At 31.3% G+C, this 17,491-nt stretch overlaps 5 protein-coding genes across 10 annotated transcripts; 4 read left to right on the top strand and 1 right to left on the bottom strand.

Moving 5' to 3' along the window:
* The first annotated feature begins 641 nt into the window (after positions 1–641).
* LOC128878697 (mitochondrial assembly of ribosomal large subunit protein 1) lies at positions 642–1,782 on the top strand. The gene is made up of 3 exons (XM_054127118.1): positions 642–1,023; positions 1,167–1,427; positions 1,512–1,782. The coding sequence occupies exons 1-3, from the start codon at positions 705–707 to the stop codon at positions 1,709–1,711; spliced, it is 780 nt and encodes a 259-aa protein (XP_053983093.1). The 5' UTR covers positions 642–704; the 3' UTR covers positions 1,712–1,782.
* Positions 1,783–1,931: 149 nt separating this feature from the next.
* LOC128878689 (uncharacterized) lies at positions 1,932–4,623 on the top strand. Its single transcript, XM_054127100.1, has 6 exons — positions 1,932–2,187; positions 2,263–2,431; positions 2,553–3,025; positions 3,101–3,303; positions 3,388–3,527; positions 3,610–4,623. Exons 3-6 carry the CDS (start codon positions 2,661–2,663, stop codon positions 4,504–4,506), a joined length of 1,605 nt encoding a protein of 534 aa, XP_053983075.1. The 5' UTR covers positions 1,932–2,187; positions 2,263–2,431; positions 2,553–2,660; the 3' UTR covers positions 4,507–4,623.
* A 137-nt stretch (positions 4,624–4,760) lies between these two features.
* LOC128878694 (uncharacterized) lies at positions 4,761–7,128 on the bottom strand. 5 transcript variants are annotated; one of them, XM_054127113.1, is made up of 5 exons: positions 6,652–7,127; positions 6,462–6,549; positions 5,956–6,390; positions 5,740–5,880; positions 4,761–5,660 (listed from the first exon to the last, which is right to left on the bottom strand). In XM_054127113.1, exons 3-5 carry the CDS (start codon positions 6,376–6,378, stop codon positions 5,367–5,369), a joined length of 858 nt encoding a protein of 285 aa, XP_053983088.1. In that variant the 5' UTR covers positions 6,379–6,390; positions 6,462–6,549; positions 6,652–7,127; the 3' UTR covers positions 4,761–5,366. The 5 variants fall into 5 exon arrangements, with proteins under 5 accessions (XP_053983088.1, XP_053983091.1, XP_053983090.1 ...); XM_054127116.1 differs by lacking the exon at positions 6,462–6,549 and having other exon boundaries at positions 6,652–7,128; XM_054127115.1 differs by lacking the exon at positions 6,462–6,549 and having other exon boundaries at positions 6,656–7,128.
* Positions 7,129–7,234: 106 nt separating this feature from the next.
* On the top strand, positions 7,235–10,951 carry LOC128878691 (mRNA cap guanine-N7 methyltransferase). Its single transcript, XM_054127108.1, has 7 exons — positions 7,235–7,674; positions 7,760–7,961; positions 8,209–8,465; positions 8,721–8,902; positions 9,003–9,212; positions 9,284–9,489; positions 9,575–10,951. Exons 1-7 carry the CDS (start codon positions 7,462–7,464, stop codon positions 9,652–9,654), a joined length of 1,350 nt encoding a protein of 449 aa, XP_053983083.1. The 5' UTR covers positions 7,235–7,461; the 3' UTR covers positions 9,655–10,951.
* On the top strand, positions 10,772–16,784 carry LOC128878685 (DNA topoisomerase 1). 2 transcript variants are annotated; one of them, XM_054127094.1, is made up of 12 exons: positions 10,772–10,946; positions 11,219–11,264; positions 11,856–12,243; positions 12,328–12,653; positions 12,737–12,882; positions 12,962–13,168; positions 13,247–13,417; positions 13,505–13,599; positions 13,983–14,956; positions 15,032–15,482; positions 15,557–15,706; positions 15,784–16,784. In XM_054127094.1, exons 1-12 carry the CDS (start codon positions 10,905–10,907, stop codon positions 15,884–15,886), a joined length of 3,099 nt encoding a protein of 1,032 aa, XP_053983069.1. In that variant the 5' UTR covers positions 10,772–10,904; the 3' UTR covers positions 15,887–16,784. The 2 variants fall into 2 exon arrangements, with proteins under 2 accessions (XP_053983069.1, XP_053983070.1); XM_054127095.1 differs by lacking the exons at positions 10,772–10,946; positions 11,219–11,264; positions 11,856–12,243; ... (3 more) ...; positions 13,247–13,417; positions 13,505–13,599 and adding an exon at positions 13,648–13,873.
* The last annotated feature ends 707 nt before the right edge of the window (positions 16,785–17,491 follow it).

Below are 17,491 nucleotides of genomic sequence, written 5' to 3'. Positions count from 1 at the left end.
TTAATTATATAGTGTGTCAGTAACAGTAGAATATAGTAATTAATCTTTATAGTACAGATAAACTCTCTTCATTTTTAATATTAAAATTTAGTACATGTTGAAAAGAAAAAAAAAATCAGTCCTAAGTTAGAAATGATGTATCATCATTAAATAGAATATATCAGTATTGGATAATTTATACAAATGCAGGACTGATATTTCTCTCTAGAATACATTTGAAGTATATTTACCTTGATAACTCATTATATTTGTGCAGAATATAAAACTTTGAAACAGAATTCATGTATTAACCTTATAAAATATTTATTTCAGCTGTAGGAATAACACCAGTTCCGACACAAGAATATCCTGCCGATCTGATTGTCATCACATCAACAATTTAACACTTCTGTACATTGTTTCTACATAGAGAGTCACATTTTATTAATGTACGTGTCTTGCACGATTAAATAAAGTGATTATTCAAAATATATACAGTACTCTTGTTTCCCTACCATACTTATATGAAATTAAAATTATATTTACATTTAATGTTTCGACAAGGAAGCAATAATTTTACAAATATATATAACTTAGCTTTTGTGTGTTATGTTTACTTAATTTATCAATAATAATACACATGCACGTGAAGGTATAAAGAAACTGGCTGTGAAATTTTGAATGACTTAATATAAACATAACCTTGTTTGTTACGTTCGTTCAAGATGCGTTTGTTATCAAGTCTATTCCGAACAAGAAGATTGTTATATGAATATTCCATACCTCGCATTAATAATGTAGTAACGTATCCTTGGATAAACCAAGTTAAACAATTTTCAACTAATAATGTAAAGAATTCCAAAGAAAACATACAAAATGATTCACATAACCTATTTGGTTCGGTAAAGCCTAATTATAAGATCTTTGATGACAAAGATGCAGAAGTTATTCTCGATACCAGTGAAAAGCAAGAAACAATTAATTTAGAAGATTTAATTAATGATGTAGAAGAACGTGATCCTTATATGGGATTAAATTTAGAACGTAAGTTTAAATGAAACAATTCTATACTGTCATTTATTATATTTGTTACAATTATATATTTAATATTAAAGTCCCCGTGATATTTGAAACCAATGAAAAATTAGATATCTTTAATAAATTGTAATAATGAAATTACTTATCAGGTGGCGTGAAAGGCGTATATGATATTGAAGACCTTGTATCGCTATTGAAAAGGGATAATGCTCAAGACATCTTTGTAGTTTCTGTTGATCCTAAATTGTCCTATATTGATTACATGGTTGTAGTAACAGGCAAATCAAACAAACATATGAGTGCCCTTGCTGCTTTTGTTCGTAAAGTATATAAATTGAAAAAACACAAAACAGACGTAATACCAAAGATTGAAGGGTCAAATTGTAAAGATTGGATAGCTTTAGATTTAGGTACATATACTTTGTGTTTAAGTTTCATGATATGTTAATATATAAAGTAATTGGATATTAATATCCATTCTCTTTATTTTTTAGGGAACATTGCATTACATATTTTTTCAAAGTCAACCAGAGAATTGTATGATCTAGAAACATTATGGTCAGTTGGTCCTGATTATGATGATAAGAATAATGAAACAGGCACAGTAGACCTTATGGAACAATACAATATAATTTTGAATACCTTGAACCCTGTTGAGAAAAACAATGAAATTGAAAATGAGGCTAAGGAGTGATGACAAATATAATTATCAACATAATGTAAATTGTATTTTCATTTTAAATAAATTAACATAACAACAAGTTAGTACCATCGTTTAATTTATAGTTCCATTTTGTAATAAATTATATTTATACAAAAATTGGAAGTTATTTGAAATTTGTACCCTTTTATTTGATCGAAAACAAAAATTTTAGTGAACGAACCGCATCATCGAATAATTATTATGCAACTGTATGCAACTATACCGTAGTATTTACAGTACGCATGTGTAATCGTCGTTTCTCCCAACATAAAGAAAGGATTTCCTTCCCCCCTCCCCACCATCCACGTTTAATGATTGTCCTTTCTGAAGCAATTCGCTCAGACAGCGTCCATATCTGAAGACGCTTTATCACGTTTTAGTAAAATGGAATCTTATCGAATTATCTACTCCATTTCACACGCTGACTAATCATTTCAATCTATACGCACTTGCTACATCTGATCTTGGTATTTAGTTTCAAATTCCGCGTGTCATCCGAACGTGATTACAGTAATTTTTATTCTGTACCATTTTTTTTCAAGAATAGTATTGGCATACCTGAATTTTATTTATTGTTCGTAAGATAATAAATTTTCGTATGACTTTGAAAAGTAACATCTTCAACTAGTAATATATCTATGCAATGGAATTCATGGCCAAAGCATCTTTTTTTTGTGATTAAGAGGGCAATTAATTTTCAACGATATTTGGGTAATGTATATAAACTTTTAAAAGAGCATTTAGTTGTTTTTTTTTTTCGTTACATAAAAAATCATTTTATGACCATATCTCTTACTCGACATGTTGTAGCATTTTACGATTTTGATTTCAGCCAAATATATGACTATTTCAAGAAACTTAAATAAACATCTGTATTGGAAAAATACATGTAAACTAACAAGATATAAAATGGTGTAGAAAATTCATGTGATCTCAAAACATGGCAGGCAAATCAGACTCAATCTGTCAAAAAAAGTCCACTCGTTTTCTACAAGTTCCTTTAAAATCAACTGAACAAATTTATTTGGTCTTCTTAATCCCAACATTGATTGCTTGTGTTACATACATAGTTCATTTCTCCGCTGACCTAGTAGTTGCTGTACAACATTTCAAAGAAAATAATCCTTTATGGGGATGTTGTACTATTAGTTTTATGTATGCACCGGCAATTACATACTTTATGCTAACTGTTTCGAGGCCAGATTGGTGGATGACAGATGATGATAAACTGACCAAGGGTGTACTTGTTTGGTTTTGCCTTCAATTTTGTCAATTGGTTGGCTTTGTTTTTTTTTCTCTCTATAGGTATTACCATTTTATTTTCAATATCAATAAAAATATTAATAGTTTTCGCTTCTTTAATTAACAATGCTTTTCTAGGTATGCAGGTCTCATAGTGCTATCTGTGGATGCTATTATTTTATCTGGGAATGAGAGAACAAAGACTTTAAACATAGCAGCTGCTCCTGCAGCTATAGAACTGTACTTTTTCTTACAAGCTTGGTTTCAAGCAGCTCCTCAAGCAATTTTCCAAACGCACTTACTCTTTCGTGAATCATCACTTCATCAAAGTCATCAATCTGGTACTTTGGTTACATTATCCACAGTGTAATTGAAATTACTTTATAAATATGCCAATTTTAATGATTGACCTTATCTTGTTATAGTGGTTATAAAAGTGCTTTCTATTGTTATGTCCATTGTGATACTGGCTATTCAAACTACTTCTTTTCAAAGATTTGAAAGCCAACGTATTAATGGTAGAAAATTACCATGGGCAATGTGGTTAAAAAAATATTGTGCTCAGGTATTTTATTATGAAACATTCTATGCTTGTCATGTCAAAATATTCTACTCGTATAAAATACATATTTAACTTTTATAATCAGGAACTTTGTGATCTTGAAGAAAGAGCTCCATTAAAGTTATCAGATATAAAGGAGGAAGATACTGTGCAAACAATAGATGCTGTAGAAGAACCTGAAGAGCACAAAGAATCTATGAAAATAGAAAATGAGAATAAGGAACAATTTGATAAGCATATCTCTTTAGATCGTCAAGTGTCTGTAACACCTCCATTACCACCAAAAAATGTGCACATTGTACCACCTCCAACTCCTTTACGTGGAATAACCATAGTTGCACCATTACTTGTCCCAGACGTGCCAGCTCCACCAAGACCAGATTCTATTTGCACAAATCCTGAATCTGAGAAAGTACTTACCAGACCAGTGTCTATTGCAGAATCAAATAAAAACCTAGACAATGCGCAAACTTTAAAAGTTCCACAACGCCGATATACAAAGAAAGGTTTAGAAGAAGATGATCCTGTTGGCAAATTTCTATGCTTTCTGTGGTGGTTCTTTTTCATTTTAGCACGTATACTTGCTATTGCTGTATTCTATGAATTTTATCCACTTTATTTATGTATTGTGCTTGGCATACATTATGGTATCATGTTGACATACCTTTTTTACTATGCAAAATATTATGATATCATTACTTTTTTTGTTAATTTATGGTTGGGATTAGTCTATATAGTTAGTTTGATCGAGTATAGAATCAAATTTAAGTATGCAGACAAGTGGATGTTACCATACTATCTTTTTGTAATACTACAAAATACATTTCTAACATTAGCATGGTATATGTATGCAGATTGGGATGGATTTTGGTATAGTTATGTATTTTATGTAATTTTTGGAAGTATGACACTTTGTATTCTATCAACTACAATTTATTGTGCTTTACTTAAGCCAAAGAAGCGTAGGGTATATACCAGTTGACAAACAATTAAGACTATTTCATGGTAAACGATTCATTGAAATGTGATTTTATAAATGCTTTAATCTATTTCCAAATATTGCATTAACATTATCTTTTTTCGTATTTATGCGAACTTTGTTCATCTACAAAGTAGACATATTAGAAAATTGTTACTTAGTAACAAGGCAATAGAGTAGTTGATACAATTACAATTTACAATAGAATGTTTTTACGTAATGTTAGATACAATGAGGACTGATTATTCATTGTTAGGTAATATGTTAAAAATGTATTTATCATACATTACTATAAATTACAGGTAGCTATATTTATGTAATATTTATAGAAAAATGATCCGTCTAAAAAACTTTTACAAATAGTTACTATATTCGGCAGCATTTTTTCTTATCTGCGAATTTTATACTTGTACAGTAATATTTACAGTACTATGCATTTATATACAGAAATACATCTAGATTCCTATATGAATACTTATAAGTATTAAAATATATATATGTATATATATATCTCAATCTGTGTTTTCATTGCTGAAGACTGTATACATTGAATTCAAATACTTATTTCATAGTAATATTTGAATAATGATTCATTAGAAATCATTTACTATCACGGCATTAGTGAAATTAACTAGAAAATATATCCACAATTACATCACATTATTATATCTGGCTGTTTATCTTAGCAGAAAAAAACCACTTTGAAATTACTGTTATTACAGTGGTGTAATAAGATAACATTCATAAAGAAATGTAAATAAATCTGACTTGATAAAAAATATATGCTTTCTTATACACCCATTCAATTATATTCACATCGTTCATTTACACACGCGTGCTTTTTGGACAGGAAAATTCATTTCTCATACATGTATATTAGAATCTCTATGAAGGTTTCCCAATTGCGCTTCAAACAGAATGTCATTTAATAATTTTTCAGCTATAATCCTTTGGTCTAGTCTCATATTTCTAAGTTTTGCTGCTACATTTCGTCCAATCGCATCAAATTCATCTTCCATTACAAATGAATTGTTATGTGATATTTTTAAAAGATCAGTAGATTCAGTTTCCTCTGATTTGCGTCTACGAATTAACGGAGGTTCCGTCCATTCATTAGGCTGATCATATGTTTCTTCGTTTCCTGCTTGACATTCCTCCTAGATAAATAAACCCTTGTACTTTAACAAAACTTCAATTCATATTTTATGAAAATAAATTTACAAATAATTTACTTACCGTTTTATAACATTTTCTATATCCTCGTTTTGTTCTGACTAGTTCTGGACATTTGTCAGCTGATAAGTCAATATATACCATTGCAGGTTTCCTTTGATTAGATTTACATTTAATTTTATCAACCATGAAAGGATGTACCCTCTATAGAACACTTAAATTAATAAACATGAAATAATCAAATTAAAATTTAAAGAGCCTAAAGCTATGATATCTTACTTTAATGTGACTTAAAAAGTTTCCTGTTGATTTCAAATTTCCATTTAAGTGCTTTTGACACTGTAAACATCGAACTGTAACATTAGTATCTTCCACTCTAATTACTGTAAAAAACTCTCCATCGAGAATGGCTGGTAATCGAATTGGAGTAAGAGTCATGCTTTGCTGAGTATTGGATTGAATCTGAGTCATTTGATTAGGTTGTTCTTGTTGATGTTGCTGCGACTCTTGTTGTTGATGTAAAGTAGGTGTTTCATGATTTTCTTGATTCTCTATTTCGACAGTCTGAGGAGGAACCTGTCCACTCACTGTTTGAGGTATTTCTCTCTGTTGGTTCGTAGCATCGATCATGCATGTGTCAAAGGATTCGATCTTTGTTTCATACCTTTGCGTAGGAAATGTATCCATGGTCTTGCGATACATGCAAAGTTCACTCTATGAATAAATAATTTTGTTTAAATGTTTAATAGTTTAAATAAATTTTATAAAAATGATGTTTTAAATACCTGGAAAAAAATGAGAAACCATAATTTTTACTGACAGCAAAGTAAAATACTATTGTTTATCTTGGTTTCTTATTGAATTTTAGATAAGCTGTTAGATAAGGATGCCGTTAATACATACACATAACAAATCTAGATCAGATAATAGATGAGACCGCGTCGTGTGCGTTAAAGAAATTCAATGTCCACTTACCAACTTCACAGATTAAAGCTATATTAATATAACATGTAAATTCTTTGTCAAACAATGCAAAATATTCTCGCAACGATGAAATACTCGATTCATTTCTTTAAGTGTTACAGGTACAGGTTCGGATAAAGTTGCTGCCGACTTTAAAGCTATCGCAAGATATTCTTAAACTCAAATACTTGGCAGCACTGTTGTAAATAAACATAATGAACTTTCATTCCAATTTGAATCAATCTTTTATAAGCAGTTAATAAATTTTATTATTGACGCCTCCAATGCTTTTCATAAAAACCTAACGGACTACATACGCGCAGAATATATTCCATTATGTAGATACATTTATTTTTACGTCAGATAATTTGTATCGAACGTGTTCCTTTATTTCTTAATTCAAAATTACAATAGCTCTTATGGAAAAAAAAAATGAAATCGTTCATATTGTTTACATAATTGTCATTAGTAAATTTCACATGTAAATTTCACGAATTAATTTATGTTAGCGAAGAAAGTATTTAGCTTACTTTTATAAATTGTAGGGTATTTTCGTGAAATATAAATCACGTTGTCAGCATTGGTAATACCGGTTCGTTACATTGGAAATAAAGCAATGTCGAAGAACTGTAAGCACCACCGACTCTATAGTATAGCGTGCGTGATTTCTTGCAAGAGGTTTGTTTTTATTTGAACTTGGATTATTGTGATGATTTGTATAAGTGTGTTTATAGTGCAACATCCGCTAGCGTACGCAAGCATTCATTAAGATAATACGCAAAGTTGATTTCATATTATCATAAAATTGTCTCCTACATCGAAATGTCTGCACCTTGTCTTGATGCAACAAAGGAGGCCAAAGAAAAACAAGACGCATCATCATCAGAGCAAAGTAGTATTGTAAAGAAATCACCTGAGACAAGTTCACAAACGTCCAGCTTAAAGAAGGAACGTGAACCTGATACAAATGACAACAGCTGTATACAACCTGAAAAAAGAAGAATAGCTGGGTCTCCAGACCCAGAATCATCTAAGGTAGCAAAACATAATATTCTTTGAGTATATATTTCGTCTATCAAATAATCTTTTTTTAATTGAATATATAATTTATAAATTGCAGCTTAACAATACTCCTTCAGATCTATCTTCTGGCAGCAGTAGAGAAAAGGAAGAACCATGTAAATCGGAAGCAAATACTGACAATACACAATTAATTGCAGAACATTATAACATGATAGAAGACAAGGGACTATCGTGCAGAAATCAAAGTCGCATCTTATATATGAGAAATTTTAATAATTGGATTAAGAGCATGCTTATATGTAAGATTTTTATTCATATACAATGAACTACAGAAGTATTTATATCCCCTTAATTGTGGATTTCAGACAGCTCATTTGATTTTAAAATTAAGTCTAAAGTCTATTGAATTGAAGTTTCAATGTGAATGATATCATTGAAAATCAGTAATTAAGAAAGTATGAATAGTTTTGTGACTCATTGTGTATACGTATGTATAAAAAATGATTTATTCTCTGCAACTTATAACAATAGAAACTTAATTTACAGCTGAATATATTGATAAGATTAAACAGGATAAAGTGCATGGATCTTCTTTAAAGGTATTAGATATGTGTTGTGGGAAGGGAGGAGATCTACTTAAATGGAAGAAAGGAAATGTAACGCACGTTATTTGCACTGATTTGGCTAAAATATCTGTTGATCAATGCCAAAATCGATATAATGAATTAGTGAATAAAAGTTCCAATGACTGTGGATTTGATCCTATTTTCACTGCTGAATTTATAGTAGCAGATTGTACCAAGGTATTTGTTCCCGATATCTTATACATCTTTAAGAAATTTGACTTTTCAGTGCATTGCATGAATTAATTAGCAAGTGTTTTTTTTTAAAAGAAAGCGCTCAAGATAAGTTTGTTTGACTGAGCCCATGACTACTAATATATATTTAATGTATTTAAATATAAAGTCAAATTAATAATTTGTTAATATTGAGAATGATTGTATATACTTTTATTATACACTTTGTAAATGGAAGTTGATTATAAAGAAGAGTTTCAGGGCCAATTAAGAGAAAAATATAAGGATGCCAGTGTGCAACTCGATTTGGTCAGCTGCCAATTTGCATTCCATTATAGCTTTGAAACATTACCACAAGCAGAATGTATGATAAAAAATGCTAGCGAATGTCTTAGAACAGGAGGTTACTTTATTGGGACTATTCCAGATGCATATGATCTAGTGTATGTTTATTTTTTAATATCTCACGAACGATATCTTCACTTTATAGCCTTCATCTTAAATTTGACTAAAATCGGTTTAAATATTGTTTCTCCTAATCAGTTCTAGGTGGCAAAAATGCAATAGTAACAAGATTGGAAATGATATTTATAGCATAGAATTTCTATGCGACAAAGTGAAACCACCTCTTTTTGGAGCTAAATACAGTTTTCACCTAGAAGGTGTCGTGAATTGCCCAGAATTTCTTGTTCATTTACCTACGTTTTGTAAATTAGCTTCAAAATATGGTTTAGAATTAGTGACATTCGAAAGGTAAAGAAAGTTTTAATTAAATAATATATTTAGAGATGTGCACAATAAAGATTTATATCCTTTAATTATAGATTTGAGAACTATTATGAACGTATGAAAGACGAAGGCAAATTATTACTTAGTAAAATGCAAGCTTTAGAAACTTATCCACCATATCATGGGGTACCGCTTCTTGGCCAACCTGGGCAAGATTATCAGCATGTTATACAGTATATGCAAAATATACCAAATCATCGTAAAGTCGGTACTCTGTCTGGAGCGGAATGGGAAGTTACTTGTTAGTATAAAGAATAATTCTTCTTGATTTATGTGAAAACTTTAACAACTATTATCGTGATGTTAATTATTTTGTTCCTTTGTAGCATTGTATGCTGTATTCGTCTTTCAAAAGCTTAAAATGGTGAGGAATAGCGAAGGAAAGCCAGAATATGTAAAATTATAAGAATTAGGAGCTCGTTAGGAATTAAAAATTAGGAATAGTTTAGAAATTACGAGTTTAAAAAAAAATTATGATCAATGACTTTATATTGTACAAACTAGTCTGTTACTATAGAATTACACATATGTAAAACTATAGTATACAGTCGGTGATATTTTATATAATCTTTTTTTAATGAGTTTCAATAATACATCACGCATAATAATCGAATCTATTATAAATTTTCATCTGTATAACTGTCTGTATAAAATATGACTTATATAAATTGTTTATAGAGTCTGATCGCTGTTTACATAAAGTTGAAATTTGACAATTCAGTACTGTCGCTTGTATAATAACATAAGATGATTGTATAAAGTATTTAACACACATTTTTATTTGTTTAATAATTTTAAGTGTATTTATCTAAGACAAGAAATGTATCTACCTAAAACTTGTGTTAGGTACATCTATGAATTAAGAAAAGAAAAAGAAAACATGAAATTTTGACATGTATTAGAAAGTCAAGATGTATTGTTTATTTTAGTTTTTATAAGAAAAAAAAAGTAAATAAAAACCGCTATTAATGTACACCGCCGTTGTACTAATGTATTACTTCACTCTTTTTTCATAGAATAAAAAAATGATACCAAGAACTTCATGGCAATAACCACCGAGAGACTTTATTGCGCCATCGCGAAGTTAATATTTAATTCGTGAAACTTGTGCGAAATGATTTGTCCTTGCCCATGCACACGCGATGAGCTTCGATTCCTCTCGATTCTCTTCGATTTTATGTTACGAGCGTACGATGCCCTAAGTCGAAGCTTCTGACGCATGAATAAAGCCTGGAAGTCCTTCAAAATTAATGTGACTTTTTATCAATGGAGAAACCACTCTGAATCTCTATTTTAGTAAAATATTTGTTCTTATGCGTTATTCGGAAATCGTATCAGTTACGTTTATAACCAACATTGTTGAAACGGAACATGACCGAATAAACTGGAATAAACAGTTACGGATTGCGGGGCAAAGAGTTTTACCGGGGATCGAAGAGGCGGAGCAAAGAAACGCATGCGCAGTTAGATATTTTCGATACTTAGACTGGGAGCTTCCTATACAGTCTAAGCGTAGGCTCGGCCTGCAGTCTCGCGCGGAGTGTATAGTCGAGTAGCGAGCAACTCTGGTGTGCGTGTCCCCAGTCCTTCTTTACTTCCCTCGCTTCTGTTAGACCTCGCGTTGCCAGAGTCTATCAGTCGCGTTCGTACCGAGAAATGGAGCTCGAGCAGCAAACAACGCAGTCGAATTCCGACTTAGTAAGTGACTATTTCTTATTTATTCGTTACGTTGCGTTTTCCCACGTGCATAGTTTTTCGATATTTCGCCCCGTATTATCGCTTTCCTCTTGGACGCACGGCATAGCCACGGACGCGAAATTTTCTAAGTCCCAAAATGGCGTCTGGCGACTAAGTCCTACCTGGCTCGCTTCAATCGGCCAGACGTTAAGTCCGATAGAAGAGTGAACGCTTAGATATGATGCGTCGCTCTTATTATGATAGGATTTTTATGGAAATTTGATTGTTTTTAGGAAAGAAAGGCGAAGGAGAACAGCAATACGACTGGGAATCACAACGGTAAGCGGTTTTATTCGTGGAGTTAAACATACGTACTCTGACATAGATGAGATTGGAACTTTGCTACAGCAAATGTTAAGTTCGACGCGACGAGCCAGAGTTGGGGCTGCCAACGACCCGACCGGTCTGACACGTGTTTCGACTCTGGCCAAGCGTTCGAACTACTTACTACTTTCTGCAATTCAAATTTTATTATCGTTTCTTTTTTTGAATCGCCACTTTTTTCCGCTCTATACATCGAGATTTTTCAATTTTTAAATCGTTCGCTTCTTTCTCTTTTTTTCTGCAATTCTACGAGAATTTTGTTATCAACTAATGTTTATCAGAAATAGTATGTTCCAGAAAAATCGTAAAAAACAGAAATAGATAATAGTATTTAAAAATTAATCCACATTGAACATTTGAACAAATATTTTCAGTTTTAATAACATAAAAAATAAATAAAACAATGCAAATATCATTTGTTTCAGATTTTAAGAAACATGTTATAAGCAAATATTTTGTTTTAATAATATGCAGAATAGCGTATTTTTCAAATGGATATTTTTAAATGCAAATGAAACAATTATATGTATGTTGTAATATTTTCAGATGCTCACACAAATGGTATGTCTAATGGATTCGATAAGAAAAGAGAACATAAATCTGAGCATAAGGACAAAGATAAAGAGCGATCTCATAAATCCGAACATAAGGATAAGGAAAGGAGCAAGGAGAAAGATAGAAATCATAAAAGTGAACACCGAGATAAGGACAGAGACAAACACAAACATAGTTCCAATTCTTTTAAAGAAAAGGATAAACATGACAGCAGTAACAAAGACAAAGACAAGGATAAAGATAAAAAGAGTAGCTCATCCTCGAGTAAGGATAAGGAACATAAAAGTAGTAGTTCCTCAAGCAAAGAGAAAGAGAAAGACAAGAGCAAGGACAGGGAACACCATCACAAATCTAGTTCCAGTTCCAAGGATAAGGACAGGTACAAAAAATAATTTTGTATTATAGTTCAAGATGTTACTTTTTGTTGTTTCATTTATACAAACAAAACAATATATTATCGCAGGCATCATAGTAGTTCCAAGGATAAAGAGAATTCTAATAAAGAAAAAGACAAAGACAAGAACAAAGATAGGGATAAGGATAAACATAAACACAGCTTGAGTTCAAGTTCTCGGGATAAGGATAAAGACAAAAGTATATCCAAAGATAAGGAAAAAGACAAGGAAAAGGAAAAAAAACATTCGTCAGAAAGGCATTCTACGTCTCATACAAATGACAAAGAAAAGCAGCGCTCTTCTGAAAAAGACAAGGATAAGCATAATGCATCGAACAAAGAAAAACATCGTCATGACAAAGATAAGGATCGCCATCGTCATGACAAAGAGAAATGTAAGTTAAATAGTGACATCACCTGTTAACGAAATTGTAATCGTAACTTAGTTTAAAATCTTTCATTTTATTTGACTTTTAAGCAAAACATAAGGAAGAAAAGGATAAGAAGCCTAAAGAAAAGGATGAAATTAAAGTAAAAGAGGAGCAAGTAGATGAAAAACCTAATCACCTACAAAATACAGAATTTCATTACAATGAACTTTATTTCAAGACTGAAGCGAAAGAGGTACACACTTTTATTTTATATTCTCAAGTAACCTGTTACGACTACATTCAATATCACTAAAATCATGTATAACTTCCAGGAACCTATTTCACAAATTGAACCAGAAGATGATGATGACAGCGGTGGAGAACAACCATTGTATATTAAAGAAGACGAGAACGAAGAAGAACCTGCTAACGAAGAGGACGCTAGTATGGATTCAACTGATGGAAATGACACAAGACTTTCAGATCTTCATAATACAACTATTAAAACCGAAGACGATTCAGAAGAAGATACACCCTTGGTAAATAAAATTTATGTTTAAGTTTCGATATTATTATATTGCAGAATATCTACTTAATATAAAATAAAAATTGTTCAGAGCGCAAGGTCGACGGCTCCCAATAGACGAACTAAAAGATTACTGGATTCAGAGGAAGAAGAAGATGATAATGTTCCACTTTCAGCGCGCAAAAAATCGAAGAAAACTGATACAAAAACAAAGAAAAAGAAACGGAAATTTGATGATGATGGAGATGAAGAAATTGAACAAGTAACGCATTTATCTATGTATTGATGATAAAATAATTTTTTAATAATTTTCGATTCTAAAAAATTCGTTTAATTAACGTTTTTGTAGAAACCAAAGAAAAAAGCTGGTGCTAGAGCATCAAAAGGAGAAAACCCAAGTCCAAGAAAGAAAAAGCAGGAAGAAGAACAAGAAGTTTGGAAATGGTAAAATTTCCTCGTCATTTAAAAATCCCGCGTAAAATGGGCTTTCGCGTTGTTAAGGTTATATCGTTTAACCTGATCTAACCTTCAGAACACGAGGATACCAGATTTTGATGTCCAGTGCAATAAAAAATGAAGTATTTAAATACTAGTTGATCTTCGATATGATTAAAATTATTATAAAATTTCAATTAATTTTATCTAGACGCGTAATTATCAATCTTAGTCACAAATTTAGTTCTAAATCTAAGGTGCTTAAAACTTTATGTCATTTGAGGTTAGAATTTATATAATATTTTAAGCTAAAATTTTTATTAGCTTAACATTTAGGTGATAAACAATAAATGAAGTGAACTAATGTGAAAATAACTACGAAATTATTTTAGGTGGGAGGAGGAGAAAAAGAATGATGGAACAAAATGGACATTTCTGGAACATAAGGGACCGGTATTTGCACCTGCATATGAACCACTACCTCCTGATGTAAAGTTTTATTATAATGGAAAAGAGATGAAATTAAGCGAGGATGCAGAGGAAGTTGCAACATTCTATGCACGCATGTTGGATCATGATTATACTACAAAGCCTGCATTCAACACTAACTTTTTCCATGATTGGCGAGAAGTGATGACAGAATCGGAAAGATCTAAAATAGTTGACTTAAGTAAGTGCAATTTTAAAGAAATGCATGCATATTTTCTTCAAAAGTCTGAAGAAAGAAAGGCAATGACAAAAGAAGAAAAACAAAAAGTAAAAGAAATGAACGAAGAGATTCAAAAAGAGTATGGTTTTTGTACTATCGATGGACATAAAGAAAAAATAGGAAATTTCAAAATTGAACCTCCCGGTTTATTCAGAGGTCGCGGTGAACATCCTAAAATGGGTAAACTGAAAAGAAGAGTTGTGCCTGAAGATATTCTGATAAATTGCTCCAAAGACTCAAACATACCAAAACCACCAGTTGGTCACAAATGGAAAGAAATTCGACACGATCCTAATGTTACATGGCTTGCTTCTTGGACAGAAAATATTCAAGGACAAGTGAAATATGTTATGCTCAATCCATCAAGTAAGCTTAAGGGAGAAAAAGATTGGCAGAAATATGAGACTGCTAGGAAATTAGCACAATCGATAGATAAAATTCGTGCTGAATATAGGGAAGACTGGAAAAGTAAAGAAATGCGTATTAGACAAAGAGCTGTTGCATTGTACTTCATAGATAAATTAGCGCTCAGAGCTGGTAATGAAAAGGATGAGGACCAGGCAGATACTGTGGGCTGTTGTTCTTTACGAGTAGAACATATTTCTTTACACGAACAAAAAGATGGGAAAGAATATGTAGTTGTATTTGATTTCCTAGGTATATTAATTGTTTTATTAAATTAAATAGAAGTATATATTTATGCACATGTTTTTCATGTCAATATATTTGTAGGTAAGGATTCCATAAGGTATTACAATGAAGTGCCAGTAGAGAAACGAGTATTTAAAAATTTACAACTTTTTATGGAGAATAAGTCTCCTAGCGATGATCTGTTCGATCGTCTTAATACAACTGTTATGAATAAACATTTAAACGAATTGATGGAAGGTCTTACTGCTAAAGTATTCAGAACATACAACGCGTCTTGGACGCTACAACAACAATTAGATAAATTAACAAATCCAGATGATACAGAAGCAGAAAAGATTTTGTCGTATAATAGGGCAAATCGAGCAGTTGCAATACTATGTAACCATCAACGTTCAGTGCCTAAAACTCACGCAAAGTCTATGGAAAATCTTAAAGCAAAAATAGAAGCTAAAAAAGAAGCTATAGCTGATGCAGAACTAGCCGTAAAGGATGCTAAACGTGATGCGAAGAATGGATCTGTTAAAGAAAAAGTGTATGTTAATTAAAATTGATAGTAATTTAGGGTTTAAGGATAATAAATATTCTATTGTGTACCTCCAATTGCAGTGTGTATGAGAAGAAGAAGAAAACGCTTGATAGACTAAAGGATCAATTAACCAAGTTGGAAGTTCAAGCAACAGATAAAGAAGAAAATAAAGAAATTGCATTAGGCACTTCCAAGCTGAATTATCTTGATCCTAGGATTAGCGTTGCATGGTAATTATGTATTCTATTTTGTTTTACATATCGTATACTTTTTACAGATAAACAATATTGAATTTCTGTTCTTTTAGGTGCAAGAAGAATAACGTCCCTATTGAAAAAATTTACAACAAAACTCAAAGGGATAAATTTAGATGGGCAATAGACATGGCAGGACCAGACTATGTCTTTTAACCCTATGGCAAATTGATTATTTTACAAAAAGATAATTCCCACTGATTGTATTTAGTGAATTTTTCGTTTTAATAATTGGGAGAAAAATAATGGTATAATTTTCTATATTTACAAAAGATAAATGCGAGAGTACGGGGACATATTTTATATAGAACACTGCGTTAAAATTTCGGTGAAGACATTATACTCAGTGTTTAATCGACACATATTTGTAGTCTCGAGCTGATCGCTTAACAATCATGGCGCAGTTTTAACGGTCGCATTTGCATATAGGCGATTAACAGATCTTATAAATAATGAAAATTAAAATTGAATAGTTCGATGCAAATTTAAATCCTTTAGGTAGAAATTTCTAATGTGTGTGAATTACAAAAGTGAATTAAGAATTGTGTAAACAATCTAAATTTAGAGGTTGTGTCTCCGTTACTGTCACAGTACGAGAATTTTGTGACCTCTAAATTTAGAAATAAAATACACAAGTATGGGCTGTTGCATTGTAAATAGCATTCTTTACGAGACATTGCCAGCCGTTTGAGGAAAAAAGGTACACGTGTATTGGATCGATAAAACACACGTTTGCCAAACGAATAGGTAATTTTGTATTCATTTAATTTGACTTTTCTTATAAATGTATAATATTATCACTGGAAAGTCATTTATATCATCGTTCATTATAACATTCTTAGGATGTAGAGTTATTATGAGCTCTATGTGAATTTTTTAGTACCAGATTTATTAAAACGAAATTGTGGTTAGCAAACTTGATTGGAATATACCTGCTATCCCAAAACAAAGTAATTATGATATAGTACTGTATTTAAAAAGTAGATTATCGCTTTTAGCGATTTATGTTTTATAAAAACAATGTTTAGACTATAATAAATGTGAACACAGTGTATCCTTAACATTTTTTTAATATTTGTACACATGCAAACCTTGTGATCGCCGTGGTATTAAGCTTCACGAAAGAAAGCTACCGATTTCATTACGCTAAATCCTCACTTATTACGTTTACGTAGCAATAACAAATATTAAAGTGTAATTAGTTCCAATCTTAAATATTTGTTGTAACTAATGAATGCGTTGACTAGATTTTGTCACATATTTAGTAGCAAGATGTGCGATTTTGTTGCAATATTTTTCAAATTTCTTAATTCTATACAAGCTACATTTGTCTGTTTTTTTTTTTTTTTTTATATATATATATATTATATATATATAAAAGATATTCTGTAATAAAGAATGTCTTTCGTCTATGCGAGTAGTGGGACTCAAGTTACATATTAATTTTTTGAGAGTATGGTACATTTTATTTTAATTCCTTACGAGCATAAGTAAATCATATGTAGAATAAATTGTGCTACTGTCTATTTATCTCGGAATATGAGACAGGGACGAGGAATTTTTTCGTGAGAGTAGTTTAGATAGCTGCCAATTCTGGATAAAACGCCGACATCGGAATAAAAATACTTACATTTCTAATAATTATTATATATTCGTTCGTGTTAATAAATTTGATGTCGTTGATTACTCGTCACTGACAAAATATTCCTACGACTCTATGTTGTATGCATATATACATATACATGATCATTTACATCCGTA

Source organism: Hylaeus volcanicus, chromosome 6, assembly GCF_026283585.1.
Source record: "Hylaeus volcanicus isolate JK05 chromosome 6, UHH_iyHylVolc1.0_haploid, whole genome shotgun sequence".
NCBI classification, from domain to species: Eukaryota; Metazoa; Arthropoda; class Insecta; order Hymenoptera; family Colletidae; genus Hylaeus; species Hylaeus volcanicus.
This window is presented reverse-complemented; position numbering and strand designations above follow the sequence as displayed.

What these genes read in the sequence shown, in the direction of transcription:
- LOC128878685 (XM_054127094.1), top strand. Translation starts at nt 10,905, where the DNA reads ATGGAGCTCGAGCAGCAAACAACGCAGTCGAATTCCGACTTA. An exon ending in GGATCTGTTAAAGAAAAAGT is followed by an intron (nt 15,483 to 15,556) that starts GTATGTTAATTA and finishes CTCCAATTGCAG; the next exon opens with TGTGTATGAGAAGAAGAAGA. An exon ending in CCTAGGATTAGCGTTGCATG is followed by an intron (nt 15,707 to 15,783) that starts GTAATTATGTAT and finishes CTGTTCTTTTAG; the next exon opens with GTGCAAGAAGAATAACGTCC.
- LOC128878691 (XM_054127108.1), top strand. Translation starts at nt 7,462, where the DNA reads ATGTCTGCACCTTGTCTTGATGCAACAAAGGAGGCCAAAGAAAAACAA. An exon ending in CAGACCCAGAATCATCTAAG is followed by an intron (nt 7,675 to 7,759) that starts GTAGCAAAACAT and finishes TATAAATTGCAG; the next exon opens with CTTAACAATACTCCTTCAGA. An exon ending in AGCGGAATGGGAAGTTACTT is followed by an intron (nt 9,490 to 9,574) that starts GTTAGTATAAAG and finishes GTTCCTTTGTAG; the next exon opens with CATTGTATGCTGTATTCGTC.
- LOC128878694 (XM_054127116.1), bottom strand. Translation starts at nt 6,378, where the DNA reads ATGTATCGCAAGACCATGGATACATTTCCTACGCAAAGGTATGAAACA. An exon ending in ACTTTTTAAGTCACATTAAA is followed by an intron (nt 5,881 to 5,955) that starts GTAAGATATCAT and finishes AGTGTTCTATAG; the next exon opens with AGGGTACATCCTTTCATGGT. An exon ending in ATAGAAAATGTTATAAAACG is followed by an intron (nt 5,661 to 5,739) that starts GTAAGTAAATTA and finishes TTATTTATCTAG; the next exon opens with GAGGAATGTCAAGCAGGAAA.
- LOC128878689 (XM_054127100.1), top strand. Translation starts at nt 2,661, where the DNA reads ATGGCAGGCAAATCAGACTCAATCTGTCAAAAAAAGTCCACTCGTTTT. An exon ending in TCATCAAAGTCATCAATCTG is followed by an intron (nt 3,304 to 3,387) that starts GTACTTTGGTTA and finishes ATCTTGTTATAG; the next exon opens with TGGTTATAAAAGTGCTTTCT. An exon ending in TAAAAAAATATTGTGCTCAG is followed by an intron (nt 3,528 to 3,609) that starts GTATTTTATTAT and finishes TTTTATAATCAG; the next exon opens with GAACTTTGTGATCTTGAAGA.
- LOC128878697 (XM_054127118.1), top strand. Translation starts at nt 705, where the DNA reads ATGCGTTTGTTATCAAGTCTATTCCGAACAAGAAGATTGTTATATGAA. An exon ending in TATGGGATTAAATTTAGAAC is followed by an intron (nt 1,024 to 1,166) that starts GTAAGTTTAAAT and finishes ATTACTTATCAG; the next exon opens with GTGGCGTGAAAGGCGTATAT. An exon ending in TTGGATAGCTTTAGATTTAG is followed by an intron (nt 1,428 to 1,511) that starts GTACATATACTT and finishes TTTATTTTTTAG; the next exon opens with GGAACATTGCATTACATATT.